The sequence below is a fragment of the Bombus vancouverensis genome, chromosome 14 (assembly GCF_051014615.1).
Source record: "Bombus vancouverensis nearcticus chromosome 14, iyBomVanc1_principal, whole genome shotgun sequence".
In the NCBI taxonomy this organism is placed as follows: domain Eukaryota; kingdom Metazoa; phylum Arthropoda; class Insecta; order Hymenoptera; family Apidae; genus Bombus; species Bombus vancouverensis.
The window spans coordinates 10,236,949-10,252,376 of NC_134924.1; the positions used below are offsets into that span (position 1 = coordinate 10,236,949).

Here is a 15,428-nt window from a genome sequence, read left to right on the forward strand (position 1 = left end):
AAAACATTAAGTATAATATTTAACAAATAATTCGTATGGAAATAAACGATATGATACTCTTTTCATATTTTGAGACAAGTCATAAAGTGTAAAGGAGAAGAAATTTAACAACTTCACGAACTTACTTCATATATTATATATAAATTCAATAACAAACTAATAATTCCAGCTATTTATTTCTCGTTGCAGCAACAACAGCAGCAAGCGCAACAGCAAGCTCAGCAACAGCAGCAACAGCAACCGCAGCAACAGCATCAGCAGCAACAGACACAGGCTAATTCGCCAGGAGGCGGAAATGTGGGGAAAAGCAGTCCGTCGCCGGGAAATTCGGCGTCCCCTGGCACTGTGACGGCGTCCAACAAGACGCAGACCGAGCCAAAACCGGTCGAATGCAATTTGTGCCATCGAAAATTCAAAAATATACCGGCACTCAATGGTCATATGAGACTCCATGGTGGTTATTTCAAGAAGGTAAACAAGTTACGCTTTCCACTATTTTCAAGTGTTTTCTTTCGTATTATTACGTATACAGTATATTATCACAGTATTATATATAGTATTATAGGAATATTTTCAAAGAAAGGACAATATTTTATTCTAATAAGATTGAAATATTATGATAAAGTATTAGTAACGCAGATTTTCTTGGCACTGCTCCTTTTCTGCGTTTCTATTTACCGTATTCAGATTTCTAAATCGTTATTTTTGTATAAATTACATAAAAGTAATCATATAAATAAGAAACATAGTAATAATTAGTACAATGGTGTAAATGATAAAATACAATAATCTTCGACAAGGTTACAATGAAGAATTTTACAAAAGTTGCGAGCGCTATATTATAATAATTGCAGCTAATAATTTTGCAAGAATCATCCTAGGAATCATCATAAAAATTTGCAATATTTCATATCAGAAAACAAGAATAGCGAGATAAAGTAATTGAGAGGAAGAAGTCGTTAATTCTAGTCTCGCGTTTGTTCCGCTTGCTTCATCAATTCTCCTCGAGACGGTCTCGAGATGAAAATTATACGGAATCCGGGCTTTGCTTACCTCTTCCACGAACCGCGTTTCATCCCGCGGGGGCAGAATTGAATTTTCAAGAAGAATTTCATGAAGTTTACCAAAGGCTACGGCAACCTGCAAGGTTCAGCGACATTACCATATGAATTCGCAATCCCAGAAACTCGCACGGAGAGCTTCGTGTAATCAGTTGGTGATTTCATGAAAATCTCGACGACCGAAACGCAATCAACCGGTGATTTCATGAAAATTTCGACCGGTTACGTTCTACGACGCTCCTTTCTTCGTGATACATGAGACGATAATCACTGAAAAGGAAAAAACAAGAAGTCTTCTTTTGTTAAAATGTCAAATTCCTCGTTGATATCAATTAAAACGATAGATGATCAAAAGTGGACGAAAAAATGGAACAAGATGTCCAATAGAATCGAAAAGTATATTTACAATTTCTGTTCATTTTATTACTTACATCCAGTTTCTAATAGAATCGAGAAATGTTGCTTCGTCTTTCGTTATCCATATCCGCGTAAATTCTACGATATTATCGTTCCACCGACGACGTTTTTACGTTGAATGTCGTTTCTATCGAAATGGCGAGAAAAAACTTGGGGCGAATCTTTTTCAGCGTATCCCTACAAACGACACGCCGCGCCATTCGTTAAGACATTTTTAATCAGTGAGAAGAGAAGCGACTGGGGTGGAATCAGAGAAGAGGAAGAAAGAAGGGGGCAGAATCGCTGATCTTTCTATTCCGACGACTGCAACAGCCTGCCTCTTCCTTGACCTTATTAAGAGCCTCTCTGTTCAGATTCTCTCTGCTCGCGAAGAGAAGAGAAAAAGGAAGAAAAGTATGAAATCGAGCAGATCTCGCCTCGTGATCCTATCCCTGATTTCTTCTCACTTTTTTCCTGCCTCTGCAACGATTATCGCCTGCAGATGCATCGCAAAACGAGAAAACGACAATTTCCTGCGATAGTATATTTTTGATAAATTTCTAATTGTAAGATAATTTTATGATCGATCGGGAAAATGTTAATATCGCATACTTGAAAACGAAAATCTTTTAGGTACGAAGATGTAAATCTTTTAAAAATAATTCATAAGTTGCAGTTTCGTAAATCTACTCCAACAATAATATTGTCCTACGTATCGTTCTACATTTTGCAAGAAATTCGTCGTTTTTTCGTAAATTCGCTTCCGTAGTAGAGCTGATTCTCGCGTCTAATTCGACGTTCCAATTCGCACAAATTTTCTTTGCGACTATCGCTTGAAACACATCTTCGATAAAAAAGTAAAAACTCAAAAGTTAGGAATCGGTCGATCGAGCAAAGACAAGAGGTAAACGAGCGCAGATCGTGAGAGAATAAAATCGAGAGATGGAATGGTAAGGCGATGATCGAATCCAAATGAACCCATTAACAAGCTCTTTGCTTGGACGGTGGCGGCTGGAGACGGAAAGATTGGGAAGCAGCCACGGTCGAAGAGGGCTGTGCAAACATTGTCTCGAGCTTTCTCCATTATGTAGATTGAATCTGAACCGGTTACCGGCTGGGTTTTCAACGGGGTCTGCTCTCGTTTCAAACTGCACCCGGAGTTTTCAACTCGCCACTCTCTCGTCCATCCCTGTACGTGTGTGTACGTTGAATCCACGCGCATTCCAGCGTATCCAAGGCTTCGCGTCCAGCCTTCCGTTCATGCACTAGCGCAGCGTCCGGATCCATTCATTTTGATCTGTGTACATACACAGATTCATATTCATGCTCGCGGCCGGGGGCCTTTATGTTCGTCGTGACCGTGTTCACGATCAAGCGTCAGAGAGGTCCACGTAGCCGTTCAGGGACACGAGGTGAACGTTCATGGTTCACGGCCGGGGAACAGAGGCGTGAGTGCATTCGGATATATTTGTAGTCGACATCTGAATACGTGGTTCGCCTGCACTTTGTCCAACGTTAATGGGTTACCACGTGGCTATTGCCTGGGGATGTTCTCCGGATCGGTGTTAGGTAGCTGGCGCAGGTTGCTGATTATTTCTATGTCGATTACGAATGTTTCTGTAGTCGATGTGAAAAATTGAGAGCTAGAGGAATCTTCGAAGGACGAGAACTAAGAACGATGGAATTTCCCACGAATGTTTTTCCTTCGATTAATGGATAATCTATCTTTCAGAGGGCATAAAGTAGAAGCTGTGATGAGTAGGCACGAATTATCAAATGGAGGAAAATACACGTGATCCCACACGCAAGCTGATTTTTTCATCGATTTCATACCGTTTATATTCGTGAGATAATCGAGTAAATTCTATTTATTCGTGGATTATTCTCGGTCGTTGCGCAGAAACGCAGCGTTTCCGGCAATCGGACGAAAAATGTTCAACCTCGACCTGAAACTAACTTGCCGAGCACTTTCGTATTGCTTAAAAGTCCACGTGAATCCCGTTCCTCGTGCGACGTCCCTTAAACGCTTCGGGTCCGACAATTTCCACGCACGGATGTCGATTTAACCGACATATTCCATGAAACGCGCCATTTTCCAACGCGCGTCCGCATCTGGATTTTCTATTCCCTCTCTTCTTGAGAATAAAAATAACACGCTTTAATTCGGATATACCTGAATGAAAAACCGTTGAAACTACTTAGTATTATAACTCTATTTATAGTAGTGGTTCTGTTTCGTTCGATTCACCGAAAACACCATTGATTTCTACGATGGTATATGAGAGAAGCTATTCTAGGAAGCTAGTAGTAAGATTAAATATACACTGGCTGACAGAAGAATTTCGACACTTACCGTAAAAGAGTTCCATGTGTACATATTTGTTATGTGTTACGTAAAACGTTCTGAAATTTCATTAACATCGTAACAAGACGTGACTGTCACGATTGTATTGGTGAAATTTGCTGATCTAAACTAATCTAAACTAATGTAAAAATATACATATATAGAAAAAAGTAAATATATGAAATAATTATTATCATGCCATTGAAATGGATTTAGGTATATCAAAAATAGCAAAGCTTTACAACAGATCTTTCATAATCCCGCATACACGTGTCAAAGGATGTAATATCGCGAATGTGTTTTAACATTAATTAGCTGCCGTATTTAACTTTTCTGTTGAGAAATTGGAAGGATTTATGAGATAAATTAGGAACAATTGCTGTGATTACCAATAGAAATTGGGAGCAATTTAAAGCTCGAATTAAGGATAAAGTCATTAAGAATGGCGGATAATGATGATTTATTCGCGTTTCGCTATGGAGAAAATAATAATTATATTTTTTAATCTTTCGTTGCGAATTCGATACGTCGGAACTGTATAATTCAAGAAAATTGATGAAATTCCTCGGCTCTCCAATCTGTATGTGTCTGTTCTTTCATTATTAAACTAAAAATCCCATCGAATCCATTATATGCCGTTCCGATACTATTCATATTGAAATTCTTTTATCGTTGAACCGCATTTTTAATTAAACATCAGTAAAAATACGTTATCTGAATATTAAAGTAACTCTTATCGTGATCGATAGTAACACTCGATATTAAAAAAGGAAAAGGAGTCAGGTATCCAACTAAAAGTGATATTAATATTTATACGCGTATACATTCTTTACATCATCAGCACGAACTTCATATCGTATTAATCTCGTTCGTCATAACTTAACAAATTTAACAATTCGTTTATTTTTTTTAGGAATTCAATCATATTTTTAATCGCGCATCCGTCATACCGTTCAATTAAAAAATTTAAATTTTGCAATAAAATCATACCAGACTTTGATTGGAAATGTTAGAAACTGTTGGGAAATGTTATGCATGTCATAAATTCAAAATTCAATCAATATGTGAATTTAGTATAGAGAAGAAGTACAAAATTTCTTACGATACAATTTTCTTATGAAATTTTGTTAATTTACCAAGTCGAAAGCGAATTGTGATATTGAACGCGATACAATCGATACAAACAAAGCTTTGTACATACAAAGTCACCGCTCGAGGTTCTTTATTTCACAAAAGTATCGGGCGATCGATTTTCTATTATTCGAACTGTATCGAACAAAGCAAAACACAAAAGTGAACAAGCAAAAAAGGGGATGAAAAAATATGCGAGCAACGAAATAAAGAACTAAAACAAGAAAAAAGAAGGCGACTCTCGAACTCACTTACAGATCGACGCAACGAAGCATCCTGTGTTCGAACTGTGTCGAGAGGGACGTGGTAAAAAAAAAAAAAAAAAAAAACGGGAGCAAAAAAGGGGGGAAAAAGAGAGTACAAAAAAAGAGTCAGACGTGTGTACATTACGGCACACAAGAGAACTCGCGTTCGGGGCTGGAATCGACACGGATCGAATTGATGAGTCGGAGCCTGCGAACGTTCCGCAATCAATTCCGCGCATTAACGGCAGCCGATCAATATTCATGAAGCGAGCGCGGTACGCCACGTCAAAGACAGAGTTCAATTTCGCGGCAGGTCATATACACACATACATACATATATATAAAATACAAGAATACATAGTATATATTACTATAGTATATATATTATTATATATATTATATTATATATTACACACACACATGTATACGTGACATAATATATACTCTGTACAGAGTGTTGAAAAAGGGTATCTACGACTGAATCTACGACTTTGAGGGTTTGTAGTATTTAGAAGAGAAAATAAGAAATATTTAACTGATCGATATTTCTATCAATATTTTTGATATAAAAAGCAAAATATCCTCGTTTGGATATTCAAGTAACTCGATTTAATGGCCCACGAAAAATGCAGCCAAAGTACAAAATGTATCTATGTAATATGTGCGATATAAAAAATATAAAATGAATACCATATCTAAAAATCTATGTCATAATTTACACGCATAAGCGCAATATGAAAATTAAAAGAGGGAACATCGAACCTAAATTTAAATCTAAACATATCGAATCAAAACTTATGTACCCTATACTATAATCTCGACTTATTTTTTCATCCCCTTCGAATCACCCCCTTGGCAATCCTATCACGACTTCTAGTACGTCCCGTACATATTCGCATACAAAGCACAGAGAAACCCAGCTACATATCGAAGTAGGAAATTGAGGAGCACGATGACGATCAGCGATTACCGGGTTCACCGTAGTCCTCCTCCACCTCGTTCTATCTTGCTCCCTCGCCATTAAGGTTTCATCAAGATGACAACGTGGACGCCGTAGCGTGCGTATCACGGTGATGCATGGTTCCTCGAAGGGGACTGGCTCTCACGTGAAACAGGACGAAGATATATAGCACATCCGACGTGGACGTATGCTAATTGCCGCCTCGGCGTCCGAAGGACTGGCACAATTAACCCTTCGTTTCATCGGGACCACTAATCTGCGAACCAGTCGTACCCGATCGAAGTATCGGTCGGCGAGGGATGCGTTTCCGATTAACCGGCTGCACCCATGATAGACGAGAGGAGGATTATGGGCCGCGTGGGGAGCATTTGACGTGTGGGTTTCGAGATGCGTTTGGTTAGTTAAGATTTGTTGAGGAAACGGGGACAGTGGTGTGATCAGAGAGTTGTGGGTGTACTCGTGATTAATGGCTTTCGGTTTGATTAAGGGAATCCTCGTTGCTAAGCAAACTCTCTTTAATCTTTTAATTCATTTAATTGTTTTAATTCGATCGCCGGTATTTGGTTAGCGTAAAATTTCGTTATTTCGCACTCTGTAGCCTGTTTTCGTTGTACTTTCGCGCGTGTAGAGATTTTACTTTACTTTGCCTCGTATCACGATAATGATACTTTTCCAAGCAACGTGTCCGAAGATGTGATTCGATTGTATAGTCGTTGCAATTGGAGAATCGAAGAGTTGAAACGCGGAGTAATGCATTTGAACTGGCATCAAGAACAGTTGGCCAAGTTTTCACACTACCTTGAAGAGATCATTCGAGCGATCTTAAGTAGGGAGATATCACAGTTGATTCGTTTCTCGATTTTTATCAAACATTATGATTAATTGGTGCTAATATTCCTCACACAAATACGAAGGTTCCTCGTATGATTACCATTTCCGACATTTGTCAACGCGTTAGTATATATCCGCGACAGACGATAAGTTGTGAATGTTTCTAAGAAAATTTCGTCGAAAATCGAATGAGACGTTATTTTATGAAATTGACGTAACAAACTTCTAGGATTCTTTTATTCCCTTAATTCACAAAACGTCTATATTGTTCCAAAAATAATCTCTCTTTGAAATGCTACGTCTTTCAGACAGAATTAGAAATTTATCTAAAGCAGGGTTACGCAGTTAGAACAACGAAGGGACTGCAGAGATATAAAAACGTTCTTGAACAAAGAAAAAAGAACCAATAATACAGACCACTATTGCTCAGTCATTTCCTCTTCCCCGTCTAGCCTTTCTTCAACTGTCATCTTTATCTTCTCCCTTCTCTTTTATAATCCTGCTTGAAACGCCTGATCTCTTCAATCTCATTCCACGGACATCCCTCTGCCTCCCCCGCCCCTTTTCCATGTTACTTTTCCACTGGATTGCTCCTCTTTCTTTACTCGCTCTCTTTCTTCCTCTTGTCGCGTTTAAGCATCGTTTAACATTCTAATCGATTTATCAATACAAGCCCTGTAAAATTAGATTTTGAATCATTCGCGAATGTTGAACTAGGTCAAATAGAATCGTGTTGCGCAACGAACTTTCGGTGGATAACCAAGACTTGTAGTAGATTCGTCAAATGAGCTAATTAGTAATTAGGAAAGTATATTTGCGTCGAATTTATTCCGAATCTTTGATACCGATTGATTTACCTGATTGTTTTCATTGTTTATATTATACGTATATCTCAATGTACAAAGTAGTGGGACAATTGAAAGGAACGTGGACTTGTTGGGATTAACGTCAATTCATGTGTTATTTTCTTTATTTTTCTCTATTAAGTCATTCAAGTTGCAGTGCATGTATATGCATATCAAAAAGAATTAAAATAATGTTTTTGATCGGAAATTTATGACGAACAATATCAAAGTTATTAGCATAAATATTATTATATTACCATATTATGGATAATATAAATATTTTTGATTGGACAAAAATCACCTAATTCCATAAAATACAGGACAAATTTTATAACATAATTGAAATATAAGAACAATTGGTAATTTTAAGATAAATGTCTGAAAACTTCTAAAATATTAATTCTCTTAAATATTTACGATAAACAAAAGCTTTGATTTGAAATGAAATTTATAGACGCCTATTATCTCTACTTATTCTAGGATGCTGAGAATAAGAAAAGTGAGAAGAAAGAGGTCGTCGGTCCGCCTTTACAAACCGCGTCTGTCAGTGTGAGAGCGCTGATCGAGGAAAAAATCATACAGAAAAGAACGACTGGTAAGTTGTATTAGGTACTCGTATTTTAAAGCATGCCACTCGCAATAATATTTATAACTAATGTTAACATAAATTTAATAACAAGTATCGATGTTTCGTATACACCAACCTAATAAGTCCAACACAATAAACGCGAATTCCAAAGAAAGGAGGATAAGGGTAGAAATATCTTTTGTTCGTGTAATTTATAGTTGTATGAAATATCGAATAATGACGTTAATATCAAACAACGTGAAAATTCAAAGAGCCTGCGGAATAGAAATACGATCACGATGATTTATGTGCCTTGAAACGTATCTCGGTTGGGTTACGTCTATCTTTCTTCCTCCCAATCTCTCTCTTTATCACGATCTGTCTTCTCTACAGATACATTTCGCGAACTATCATAAGGAGCAAGACCGAGTTATATTAACTGTCGAGTTACGTTAACTTTCCCTTAGACACATTCAGGAGTCTAACGTGACATCTGGTTACAGAGAATCTGTCGCTGAGCTACTCTGTATACACTCGCGAATACTTAAGACCGGAACTAGGGCAACTTGAACGAACATGGAATTCGTTCACCAAGTGTAGCGAGAGCGTAACTACGCGTTAGAGAAGACGTTTTAATATAATCGCGATAAAGATTAGAATAATCACAGGTGAATAATACAATAACAGTTTAAATTAGTAAATTATCTTTTCTTTGCTTTATATTTATATTTCGATCTCATTTAAGCTGAGAAAATATTTAATATTCACCGTGAGATTAGAAATACGTTCCTATTGGAAAACTATAATTGCACGTTGTATAACAATACGATTTGTACGAAAATGAACATAACATAACGTTCAATACAATCCACGTTATATCATACGTTATAGAAAACCATCATCATTATCATTGTAAATAATTATATACGTTATTAAAATCACGATACAGTGTAGAATGCTGGAAAAAGTGCATCGATGTTAATCTTCAAATCAATGTTCGCAGAGTCGTTTCCGTAGCAAGATATTAATCCGATCAACTTCGAACGGCAACGCTGAGAACACAAAATTCGTGAACGCGATTCCGATGATTCATGCGATTCACGGCGTATCTCAATCCAATCCCATCTCCTCTCTCTTCTTTTCTCCTTACTCTTTCGTATCTATCCATGTTTCTATGTGTCCGTGTCTCTTGTATCTATACACGTGTCTATATTTGCGTCTATGTCTATGTTTGGTCCGTGTCTACATACTACGTCTGTCCGCCTGTGAAAACCGTGTACACTTGCCAGAAGCTGGCGTGATATTCCAGCCAGCGAGAAATCGCGCCTCCTCCTCGTCGCTCTATGCACTGCCGAAGAATCGTGATTTACGAAGCGAGCACGCCAGAATATTTCTCGCATTGTCCACGTTCGAACGATAAATCAAGCTGTGCCGCGATGGTCCTGGGTGGGGTAGGGTGGCGCGAGGGTGGCCGGATGCCGCGCTTTTGTAACAAAGTGCGCGTCGTTAACGATTTATGCGCTATTTCGTCGTCGACCGCTGCCAAGTGCAACGCGAGACGAAACTGTCGTTTCTTCCGCGATGATTCTTCGTGGATCACCGGTCTCGTTCCATATTGAGATTGGTCTACTTAAACTCGCCCCTTGACGTACAGTTTTCTTCCATCTATCCGATCGTAAATGTACAATTTTTGTTTTTAGCAATATTGTTTCATTTTTAATACGATATTTCAATTTTTGATACTTCCATTTTCAATACAATAGGATGCCAAGCGCAAATTAAAGAATAGGAGAAAACAAACGACCTTGCAAGTACGGAAACGTGTGGATTAACGCAAAAGATACGTAAAAAGTGATTGGTTAGCTGTGCCCGTGTCTCACCTCAATTTTTGAAATAAATTTACAAGTCAGTCGATGATTGGTTTATCATCGGATTGATAAAGAATGAATTGTTGGCATTTATTTTTTGGAAAATCAACCAGTCGAGCCTATAGTGGCAGGCCACGAAATCGATCGATAAATAATTTGGTGGAATCGACCGTTCGACACTGTTCGCTTGCTGACGACGCATCGCGTCGCGTCGTCCGTCGTCGACGCATCGATGCAATTAGAGGATGGTTTCTGGTTGAGTTAGTTGTCGACGACGAAATGGCTCGATGTTTGGTCAGAGTCTCAAGAGAAACGACAGTGAACAGCATGACAACGCTTCGTTGACGTGTGAATTCAATTCGACGATTTTGAAATCTGATTTGTGATCTTTCGAAATATTTCGAAATTCATTGAAACTCTTCGGAATCTTTCTTGGAAAATATGTTGCATATTCATTTTTCGAGTTGAACGACAATTTTCAAATATTTTGCTTTCGTATGTTTCATATTTATCCTATATGTTGATAAATAGTTTTCATACAAAATCTACGTTCTACTGTGATATTATTATATTGGAAAATTTTACTTGTTTTTTTAGTATAAAAATCCTTAATGTTCGCGAACTGTTATTAATGTCTCATGATCGAGCTACAGCTCATGGTCTGATAGAAGCCTGATATATTCTACTTATTGATAGTTCTAGCAATAAAAGCTGGAATTCTTTATTTAACTAAGAAGTAGAGATTCTTTCTAAGACGACGATAATCAAATACGATTGCTCGAGAAAATTGACTTTTGATTTAAAAAATAAGATACAGTTCTAGAATGACCAATATTAATTTTTACGTCCTTTTAATTAGTACTATCGCACGCATATATTATTCAAGTTATATTAAATACCTTTCCGTCTCCCGTTATATTATCATTAATATTCGCATAATTATTTCCTTTCTGTGTAAAAAGATTCGCTTGATCTATAAATTTACAATTCCGCGTTAATTAAAACGGTGCCTAAAAACGACATTTTCCCGTGTTTTGCTGCTTTTTAATTTCACCGGTATGCATACGTCTGACAGGAAAAACAATTGCACGTCAAAATATAATTTATTCCACTACACGTTGAAAATTCCACGTCACGGATAGAATTTCCGTTTCAATGAAGCTATTATTCCACTTCAAAGCTATCGCTCTTCGCTTAGCGCGCGCGTAGCCTTTTTCCTAACTGTCCGTTTCTACGCCACACGATTATTCATTTTAATAATCGCAACGAGGAAAAAGGGGAAGGAAAAAATCGTTCGGTTAGGAACGCGAGTTCTTTGATGAAAACACGGCACGCGTTGCAGCAAACACGATATAAATATTCATTGCGTATTTAGGGGAACTACGTATTCACCGAACAAAACATTCATAAGCAGATAAATTGATTGTAAATGAATAAGTGATCACAGGCGTGCAAACGCGCCGAAGCATGACGCTCGTAATAACGTAATAACAGAAATGATGCGAATTTTAAAACAATTTGCAACGATAATGCCAGCGTAAATACTTAAAATCCATGAAACATCGGTCATGGGGCTGTTCATTCATTAAAAATAATTCGCTCGGATGTAACATTACAGCTCGAACGATTTATTTCTTTATTTCATTTTATTTTCTATGCGTGCTCAAAATGAACAGATAGTCTTTTATAGTCTTCTCTTCCTTCTATAAACTATAATTCTATAATTAGATTTTCTGAAAATAGTATTTTTAATTCTTTAATCGCTATAACCATTTGTCAAGGTTGGGAAAAGATAATTATTTCTCACTTTTATTGACGGTATTATGCCTCGTACTGTCGAAAACGTTTAAAATTATCATCTCTTACAACACATATTTTCTATCCATTTGCCAAACTTTCGCAACGATCAGCAGATAACCACGATATTTTACCGGCTCCCCATAACCAGCGCCGTCATCTTATCGTACTTTCCATTGAATTGCAGCGATGCACCCAGCATCGAGTTATGCATCGTCAGCAGTGGCTCGTAGTCCGCCAGGATCCCCGGCAAATTCTGTGTAAATCGTCGTTTCTACTTGAAGAATTATCGTGTCGATATTACTTCCAAGTTATGCCTCGTTTTGAGCGTTTCGTCAACAATAATTTCTCGTATCACGACTACTCGTCATTAATTGAAAATCACACTCAAAAGATATAAGAATACATTTTTATGGATTTTCTGTTAGTTTTAGAAACGATACAAAAACAGACGATAAATCGTGAAAATTTCATATCTATTTTGTATCTATTTATTTTTAATCAAAATCACAAATAACGATAAGCTATAACTTTTTGCGATATTCCAGAGTTAATGATTTGAAACAGTAAATATGCTTTTCTACGAAATAAAAATACGAGTAACGCGGCGTCAAATATATCGTTCGATAAAAACCTGCGAATTAAAAGAATACAAAAAAAGAAAAAATAAACAAATACGATCCAATCGGCGCAATTTAAATCGTTTCGATTTGCTTATTTACAATTTTATTACGTTTATTTTTAAACGTTCGATCGCCACGATTTACTCTTTTACTTCAACCATCGAGGTTTCTCGTGCGAAGACCTTGAAAAAATATCGACCACTCGACTTTTCCGCATGCTTTCCTCCGATATAGCGAAAGCCGCAACGATTTCCTCGCGGAGAAGTAAAAACAACATCGAAGGGCCCCTTGGACTGCGAACAATCTGCTTTTACCGCGATCAATGATTGGCAATTTGCAAAAATCCCCGGCGGTTTCGCCCGCGCGGATTTACGTCGTTACGTGACCGTACAAATGCGCGGCCATCAAATGGATTTGCGGTCCACATAACGTTATGCGTAGAAGCGCCGACTGAAAAATGTAACGAGGCTCCATCGTCGAGCACTGCGTGAATTTCGGCGGGTTAATATGAAACATTGATTTATCGATCAGCTGCCTCTGTAAGCTTTATTCTGTATCTATATGCACGTTTGTGTAAACGTTCGTTAAAATACAAAAAATGTTTCACATTTAAAAATAACAATTATGTATTCTTCGATTGGAATATCATCTGTTTTAATTAGAATTTACTTTCGATTGTAATATTATTTTTCAAATGTAATTTGGTACCTGGTTTTTATTATTTCCTCGTTTAAGAGTAATTTAGCGTCGTTTCATTGCGCCACTTAATTCAGCGTTTCCTCGTGTGGTAAAGGTAGCGGAAGAAAATAGAAAAAAAAAGGCAGAAAATTTCGTCGAAATGTTGTTGGTACTACGCACGACAAATTGCACGGAGATCGATCGCCTTCGTTACAATTTCCATCTCTATTGGTCGAACAAAAGCGTTTACAACGATTTCAATTTACCCCCAGAGGGAAGAAAAGCAATAGTCAAAGACGGATATTAATTTCTTCCGGTTGATTTATTGGCCGCGTGGGCTATGTCGACAATGAGCAAAAACGTCGAGCAACTCGCGGTTTCTGGTGTATAACGTAAGGTAAAAAACCGAGAGGAAGTGAAACTCACGGGCTCGTAGCCAGAACGAGGGCCAAATATTCATGGAATATCGTCGTAGAAAAGTTTCCTCTCGCCCTACACAACTGCACACTCTCGACGTATCCCATTTCCTTCTCGCGCCTCGGCCAGGATATGCGCGCATTTATATCTGTCGGGTTTCGTTGCTGTCGTAAACGACGTTCCTCGTCTCGAAATGTATTTTTCAACGAGCCCCGCGTCGTGTCTCCGCGGATGCATCGGCTGTCAATGCTGATCGCACTCGAGGAATTGATGGAAAACCTACGGTATTACAACGGGGAAATTGTTTCCTGTTAATTCGTTACTCGTAGCGGTTGTTTATGTGCGACGTCTGATCACACACTCGCGTATTTTACTGATCGATTTTATAAAGGTGCCCTATAGGACACGAATATCTAGGAATTAGGTTGTTCTGCAAGTTTATAGCGTTTTCCATGTATTTTGATACGTATTGTTATACTTTTCACTAAATTGGATTGTTTACGAATGGATTGTTAACAATTACAAGATTCTAATTTTTCCACCAACTCTCACGCAATACAATATTTTGATCAAAATTATGGCAACAATACATGTTGTTCTAATTAGGAAATATACATATGCACTGTGGAAACTAGATCGTAGATAATATATAGTTTATCGGTGTTGATGACAGATGATGATGAAATAACCGTAATTAGAATTAGCATGACACGATTAAGTAACCTATATACTGAACCTTCCCTAGCGTGACTTTAATGACTATAACGTTGATTTATGTAAATTCGTATTTTCAGCAATGTTTGATATCCAAAAGATTCAATTTTGTTATTATATATTTGTTTTAGATAATCAATCTTCAATAGCAGTATGTAACTGTATTAATAAAAATCTGGTCCATTATCTATAATTTTCCAATTGAATTACATCCTGTAATGAACGAGCTCGTATATAAATTGATAGGCTCGTATATAAATTTGTTTAAAAAGCCGATATATTTTCTATTAAAGAAATAAGCTTCGAAACGAGATTTCTACTTCTAATTGGCTGGCCGTTCAGTGGAATATTCTACCGAATAAGTCTTCTACAGATAAATGAATTTTATTTTGAATTTTCATTTTTCCAGAAATAAAAAGAATAGTATTTATATGAATACGTATTTTAAATGAAGATCATGTGATCATTAAGTACCACGTTCTGCAGATACTTCAAAAATATAGGATATATACACGCTTTCGAGCTTACGAGCAACGTTAATGCTTTCGAGCAACGTATTGTTCGTAAAATATGAAACTTCCCTGTTTTCACTTTGTTTTTCCTGCCGATTTGTTGGAATATCTTATTCATTTTCGCTATTATGCGTTCAATTCATTATCGAAGTATGCGTATACTGATTCACGGGTTTTTGATTGCCGAGTAATTTCAGAGTTTATATGCTTTTAATCATTCGCATCGAATTTGCCAATAAATATTAAACGATATTCCACACCGAAAAAACGACAAAATCATATTAGTACGTTCGTTTCGTAGTAATCAACGAAGAATTTAAAAACGCAAATTAAAGCGTACTTTTAAATTACAAGAATCTTTTCTACTTAATGCTTTGAAGTAAAAATTCCCTAAAAAATATATATCTCTACATATGTGTTCTATCTACTTGGAAATG

General features: G+C 37.2%; 1 protein-coding gene across 7 annotated transcripts in view; it reads left to right on the plus strand.

The window, feature by feature from the left end:
* The window catches only part of LOC117154918 (uncharacterized), a 506,217-nt gene that overhangs the window by 462,140 nt on the left and 28,649 nt on the right, over positions 1 to 15,428 (plus strand). For all 7 annotated transcript variants that reach the window (XM_033330351.2, XM_033330377.2, XM_033330342.2 and 4 more), the window contains 2 exons: positions 190 to 471; positions 8,295 to 8,409. In XM_033330351.2, the coding sequence (XP_033186242.1) occupies positions 190 to 471; positions 8,295 to 8,409 (397 nt within the window). The remainder of the gene's footprint in view (positions 1 to 189; positions 472 to 8,294; positions 8,410 to 15,428) is intronic.